Here is a 7,427-nt window from a genome sequence, read left to right on the forward strand (position 1 = left end):
CCCCACACAACTGCCTTGATTTGAATAGAAAAAAAAAAACAGACTTAGGCCATGGCATGGTCAGCAACGGGCCTCTAGCGAAACAGAGCACAACAGAGCCGTCTGGATTAACCGAGTTGTTCCCCTCACTCACAGCCCACTGAAACGGGAGACAGGTGCAGATGGCTTCAGAGCACAGGCTGGACTGACCATTCCTACCCTCTAGCACAGGTAGCAATAGAGCTCTCTCAGGAAGCCAAACCAAACCTTGTGAAAAAAACAAAAACAAACTACACTCAACAACAGCTTTATCTAATAGCTTGAAAAAAGGTTGATATTTGGACGCTAGTGAAGTGCACCATAGAATGAAGAGATTTGCAGTTTAACCCTTAGAACTGTAGAGTTATGTCATCTTGCTGTACTATTAATATGTATATACATAATTATTACATAATTAAATGTTTATTAACATAGTGAAATACATTTACGTTCCATTTACATTCTATATCATCAGGTTCACATCTGCACTTTCTGCAGATTTTTTGGTTTCTTTCCTTGTCAAATAATCACAAACGTGTCGAAAGTATTACGATTCTTTTTTTCCTTTTCATTCATTTAAAATCCTCCTTTTGTTTTAATTACACGTTTTTTTTGTTACTGCCAGTGATAAACCTTGTGCTGTGGTTGGGGTACTGGAACTCTGCCTTTAACAGTTAAAAAACATAGTCAGTCTAATGCTTAATGACAGCATAATTTTATGAGAATTGTTTATAAATATGATTTTTACTTGATGACATCAAAGTTCAGAAAAAAACTTTTTTTCCAAATATATAAAACATGGTTGCTGTCACATCAACACCTTGCAACTCTTATTTATTCATTCACTTATTTATTTACTTACTAACTTAATTTCTTACTTAGACACCATTTCAAAATGTCAGCTGTCCTTTACAAATATTCTAAAAAAAACTGACAGTGAAATGACCAGTAGAAATGGTTAAAATGTCTAGTAATAAAGTCTCAATGCAATAATATCCATTAAAATTAAGAGCATTTTTTATTCTCTTTTAAAGCTTTTAAAGCTAATGATAACAACAACATTAAACATTGACTATTTCACTAGCTGATGTATAATTAATGTTTTAAGGTCATTTATGGATTTTATCAACTTTTTGAAGAGCACAGAAATGCACTACTGCTGCACAAAGGAAGCACAGGGTTTTAATTATTTTCTTTCTAATAGGTTTTAATTAGGTCAAAAGAACGAAAAAAGGAAAAAAATAGAAGATAAAAAGTTTTATATGTATACAGCATTGGATTCTCTGAGACACTGAGCAGTAAGAAAGTACATGCAACTTGAACTAAAGATAAGAAACAATTAGTTGTCTATATGGATTTGAGGGCATAGGAATGTATTATTTTCAGCAGAAGCTTTGAAGGAGATGTCAGGTCAGATGGAGAAGCCCCAGACAGCAGGCTTGGCTCACTGTCTCTAGCACGAGGTTTAGAATGACACAGCATGTTTAGCGCCAGCCCAGGCCTTTAAATAAACAATGGCGTTTTAAATCCACCAGCTCACTCTGTCTTCCTATACACTCTGTGAACCTTTACCAGCACTGGAACTGCTGCTGCTCTACCACACCGCCTCTGGGTCTATGGCTGGGACAGCAGCTAGCCTAAGCGCCATCAGACAGGCCAGCGGCTGCTCAGACACCTCCTCCCTGTCTTCAGGAAAACTGATACTGCCCATGTACAATCAATCAGGCCCCTTTACTGCAAACTCAGCCATGTGTTGGTCAGTGAGTGAGTGTCGGGGCATTTAGGTTTTCAACATTTTATTACAGAGGCAAAGTTTTTGACTTTTGTGGTACGTTTTAATGAAAATAAAGATATGTTTGTATAGCTGGGAGAGCAACAGATGATTTGTTGTAACACAATCACTTAAAATCCAAGACTTAATATAACCTAAGGCTTGTTATGAGTACATGGACTACAGTACATACTGTAGTTATTCCTAAGTTATAGAAGTGTGTAATAAAAGTTTGGACTCTTTGGTGGTTCTCGGTCATTTAAGAGGTTAATCACACTGTTATATGACATATAGCCAGATCAGCATACTGTTATGAATCATTGCTGCCATGTTTGCTCTGGTATGGCATAACAGAAGGTCTAAAAACCAAAATCAAAGTGCTTCTTTTATGGCATCACTCAAAGTACCATTTGTGGCACCTTTTTTAACAGTATACATATTCCAGAATCTGCTGTATCTCCAGCATATTTGAGTACATTTGAATGATCATCTGATACAAAACAGCCTTCAAAATCAATAAAGTCAAATTAGTAAACATCTCTCTGTCCCTTTGGAACCAATGCTGCAGTTACAATGTCCATATGAAAAAGTACGCCAGCCTCATGTTACACTCCAAAATAACTCAACAGATATATGATACCGGCGACTTCTGCTCACAACTCTCAATCTAACACACTTCTGCTGGCTGACTTTTCTATAGCGACAAACCTAAAGACACTTTTAAGAGCTTTTTCTTGTTTCTTTTCTCTGCTTAATTTTCTGATCTCTGATTCTTATCTGTGATTAACTAATACATTCTTGGTGCATTCATTACATTTTTATTGGACATTATGTGTTATCAGGCTTATTCAGTAGGAAAATGGTAATATTTCAGCAACCCTACCTAAGATACTACGAGCAGTGGCCCCAAAACACATTTAGATGTTTTTGCCATGCTTAAAAAGTATTAAGTTAATTGTGTTAGGAATAAAATGTCAAACTAGACTGTATTTTTTTTTCCTTTTTGGTATTTTTTTTTTTTCAAACATTGGCTGGTGAGTTCTAGAGCATTATCATATGAGTAATTTATTTGCAGACTTCTGTAGGGTTCAATCCAAATGCCTTTGTACACACTTCTGAGTTCATGAACACAAGCTCACTGATACCACTGTAAGAAAAACACCTAAGAAGAAGAAGAAACAGCCCCAGACTTTGTTGTTTCCACCTCTGTGCTATTTAATAACTTCAGTGCAGACTGGTTGGAGTTCTTTTCCAGGCTTTATCCGCACAAAGAGTCCAAATAAAATCAATGTGATGTTGTGTAAAAATGTTTTGCTCTGAAACAATTATAGTTTGCCAAAAATTGTTACCTAACCTAAAAAAACAACCAATTGTTTAATGGTTAGAGTTCAAATACTTTTTTGGGGTCACTATTTCAATCAGACAAGTCTTGACTGCAGTGAAGTGAAGCCAGATACGGGTTCAAATTGCTCCCAAGAAATTCTTTTCATTATTTTTTTTTTGTAATTCTGTGCAATTAAACCTTGTTTAAAGGGCCGCGTGTTTTGAATCTGTATTGAATTTGTGCTTGTTTTCTGTATATGAAACAAGCCTGCGTGTTAAAGATCTCCTATGTTATGTCTGTCTGCTTTTAGCCACTGCATTGCACTGCGTGTGCACTCCTTCCCCTTAGGCGGAGGATGGAGCCACACAACTTCTCTGCACTCTTCCCCTGAACGGCTCCCCAAGAGGATGCTCTCCCCCTGTAAGGAGATCCGATTACTGGAGGGCGGGCTAACAGCCCAACACACTCGAGGAAATAATGTAGTGTGCACAAGTTGCTCAAGGCAGGAATAAGATCGTTTGCACTTCTTGGCAGCCTCGTGAATGTGACTTTTCCAATGAAGCAGAGGAAATACGGCTCTTCATACCTCTTCATGTCATGATCGGCAATTTTTTTTTTACTGCTGCTGCTGTTGGTCTTTGTTATGTCATGCATTTTTCATAGGCTGAGCACGGCGAGAATTGAGTTTCGCCCGTGGGAACAGCTCACACTGTGAATTAAGGTTAAAGCGACAGTGAGTGGAGTTTAAGGAGACAACTGGACCACTCTTGCTTCCGAAAATGTCCATGCCGCCCAGCTTCGGCTTCACGCAAGAGCAGGTGGCCTGCGTGTGTGAGGTCCTTCAGCAAGGGGGGAACATTGAGCGCCTTGGCCGTTTCCTTTGGTCCTTACCGGCCTGTGAGCACCTGCACAAGAACGAGTCGGTGCTGAAGGCCAAGGCCGTGGTGGCATTTCACCGGGGCAACTTCAGGGAGCTCTACAAAGTGCTGGAGAGCCACCAGTTCTCACCACACAACCACCCCAAGCTGCAGCAGTTATGGCTGAAGGCACACTATATGGAGGCAGAAAAGGTACGCGGGCGACCCCTCGGAGCCGTGGGTAAATATAGGGTGAGGAGGAAGTTCCCCCTGCCCCGCACCATCTGGGATGGAGAAGAGACCAGCTACTGCTTTAAGGAGAAGAGCCGCTGCGTGCTGAAGGAGTGGTACTCTCATAACCCTTACCCCTCACCCCGAGAAAAGAGGGAGCTGGCCGAGGCCACGGGGCTCACCACCACGCAGGTGAGCAACTGGTTCAAGAACAGGAGGCAGAGGGATCGGGCTGCAGAGGCCAAAGAAAGGTACCTCTAACTGCTAATATATCTTTCCCTTATTGTTACCTGTATCTTTCATACTGATTTCACATTTATACATTCACCTTTACACAAGAGAAATAACATATATGTGATATTTCATCCCTGCCTGAGCAAAACTTTCTTTTATAATTTAAAAATGCCAGCTGCTGTTTCCACTGTCAAAATTTCATAATGAGTAGACCAAAAGAAATGGTCCAAAATCTACTTATATGAACTTATAAGTTAAAAATATTTTTTCTTCTCCTATAGAGTTACTTTTATTTGGAAAATACAAGTCTTTGCTCTGACAGTGATGATATTTTGGTTTTAAACTGAAATATCTGTTATATTTCAATCTTACATTTACAAATCTATATCTGCCGTATGTTTAGACTGTGTATACACATATACTGCTATACTGGATATTTTTTTAGTCATTCTTAAACGACTACATGCCTTATATTTTAGTCTTATATCTAAAAAAAAAGGCCTCTAATGTTTCTGTCTTATGCATAAGTGTCGATATTTGTCTAATTCTCATGAAGATACATCATATTATTACAGCTATGTATAATTTAAGACAGGACAATTTCAGTCTCTTTAAATAGACTTGTCCTATTTCACACTGAAACACACATTCATATATATCGCTATATCTTTTTTTTTTTATTCATTTTTAAATTCAGCCTAATATGCAAATTTCTGTCTCATCTCGGCATTTTACACTTTAAACAAGTATTTTAACTTTCTGGGTAACTGTTTCTTAGAAACATAAAAAGTTAAGGTTGTACTCTGTAAGTTATGTAAGTTATAAGTTATGAGACAAACTATGCACAAGAACAGCAAAAAAAGAGCACAAAAACAAAAGATTTGGTCAAAATGATGTTCATGTGAACAAACAAATCATTTTATTATTATACTAACTAATAATACTATAGAACTGGAAGTATTATACTGTTTATTGGGTTTAGACTGAGAAAATACATTGATCTACCTTATTTAGAAATGTTAACAGTCCTGTTTTAAGGCTATAAGCTGATAGCCGAAATTTAGTATATTTAAACCAACTATAGCCATGTTCCAATTTATTACATTTTTATTACATTGGTTAAATTATAAATAGGGTAACTTGTTAATGAATAGGGAATGAAAATAGAAAAAGGAATAAAATAAATAAACTCACTAAATAACTAACTAAATAAAAGCATTTTAAAATTATTTTAGTCTTTCAAGTATTTGAAATACAGGATTTTTTTTTTTAAATTAACCTATCATAGTTACATTATTTGGCCAATAAGAGGCAGTGGGCATACGGCAATAATTAATGTTTTATATGGCGGAGTGGACCGTGTTTAAGATAAAGATCAATAGATCTGGTTTGCAATTGGACTACTGCGCTAATAAATGTAATGATCTCCTCCTCAGGGAAAATGAGGGCACAAATCAAAATGGCCACAACCCCCTGACGTCTCAGATGAGTGAGAGTAAATCTCAAGGTGAAAGCTCAGATGAGGAGAAATCTCCAGTGGGCAGTCCTGACCCCACCTCCTCTATGAGTCCTGCCATGCTGATGGGCTCCAGCTCCGGCCTGGCCACGCTGCACAGCTTTGGCCCTCCTCCGCCTGGTCCCACCCCGGACCCTCACCAGCACCACCAGCCCCACCACCACCAACACCAGCACCAGCACCAGCACCACCATCTCTCCATGCACGACAGCTTACTTAACCCCATGGCTGCCAGCCTTGTGGACCTGGGCTCTTAAATACTCAAGTGGATGCACTGGAAGAGACCACCTTCCTCTGGAAACCAAAGATGAAGAAGAACCCCACCTATCCATTTCCCACGCATTATCACATCACATAACATTTGTTTCAGGACTTTGATGAAATGTATCTACTGGACATCTTGTAGTCTTATAACCCAATAGTCAAGTTAAAAACAAAAAGACCAAAGGACAGAAGTTGGTGTCAATCTTATGCACTGTACTTAAAAAAAGATGATGAACCCTTTCCATGTGATGAATCAGTATAAATCAGCTTATAGTTTTTGATATACCTTGCTATATATAAACTAATAAAATATATATTGAATAAAGATAACATTGATCAGAGTCATCTTTTTGCATTTTCATAGCATGCTCAAGATGAGTTGGATCCATTAAAGAAAGAAACATTATTAACTGAATTTAGTAAAGTACACTAAGAAAGCATAAGTGCTTTTTCTTCTGTTATTAATAAAAAGACTGCTCTCGCATTTTAAAACGAATCATTCATAATGGGTTGTTTTTGTTCACTGATAATGTTGAGCCCTGTAGCATTATCTGTAACTTGTTATAATAGCTCATTAAAGTCAACAGGATTGATAACTTAAGCAGCATATTTATTCGGAACAAACAAATGCCAGTAGAACATAAACAATATCAATAAATAAATCACAGTAACTAGGCTAGAAAACTACCACATAGGTGTAACCCTGTATAGCAGACAAGGTTTATGCAAATAGATGTTCATCAGATTTGTCTAATACAGAAAATCCACAGACAGGCCTTAATGAACAGAACCAAGACTTCTATTTCACTATGCATTATTAAGGGTTTTCAAGCCTAACATATCCTGCCATAAATATCTAACCTAAGGTATAACCTGAAGTTTAGGATATAGTGAAGGTGCTAAATTTGTGAAACCCAGTCCATCTGAACCTAGTGAACCTAGTAAACTTAACTAAAATTGTTATTAACATTTTTGACCTAAATTTTACTGCATTTACAATCAGTAAAATATTCTTCTAAAATGCCTCCATAAAAGGTCAGCTTTGGTCAGTGTAGCCTATAGGGAGGAACTGTATCTGAGTGCATGCTCAGTTGCAAACTGGGATTCACAATAAACAGATTAATAAAGACAGCAGTGACAGAAGAGCCTATTATCATTTTCTCTGGGTCATTTCTGAAAACAGCCAGTGATTTCAGACCAGGAGAAGAGCAG

The 7,427-nt window shown here is 37.8% G+C and overlaps 1 protein-coding gene across 1 annotated transcript; it reads left to right on the plus strand.

Annotated features, from left to right (window-relative positions):
* The first annotated feature begins 3,468 nt into the window (after positions 1-3,468).
* six2b (SIX homeobox 2b) lies at positions 3,469-6,542 on the plus strand. Its single transcript, XM_036571702.1, has 2 exons — positions 3,469-4,452; positions 5,872-6,542. The coding sequence occupies exons 1-2, from the start codon at positions 3,893-3,895 to the stop codon at positions 6,206-6,208; spliced, it is 897 nt and encodes a 298-aa protein (XP_036427595.1). The 5' UTR covers positions 3,469-3,892; the 3' UTR covers positions 6,209-6,542.
* Positions 6,543-7,427: the final 885 nt, after the last annotated feature.

This window comes from Colossoma macropomum, unplaced genomic scaffold, assembly GCF_904425465.1.
Source record: "Colossoma macropomum unplaced genomic scaffold, Colossoma_macropomum, whole genome shotgun sequence".
Classification (NCBI taxonomy): Eukaryota; Metazoa; Chordata; class Actinopteri; order Characiformes; family Serrasalmidae; genus Colossoma; species Colossoma macropomum.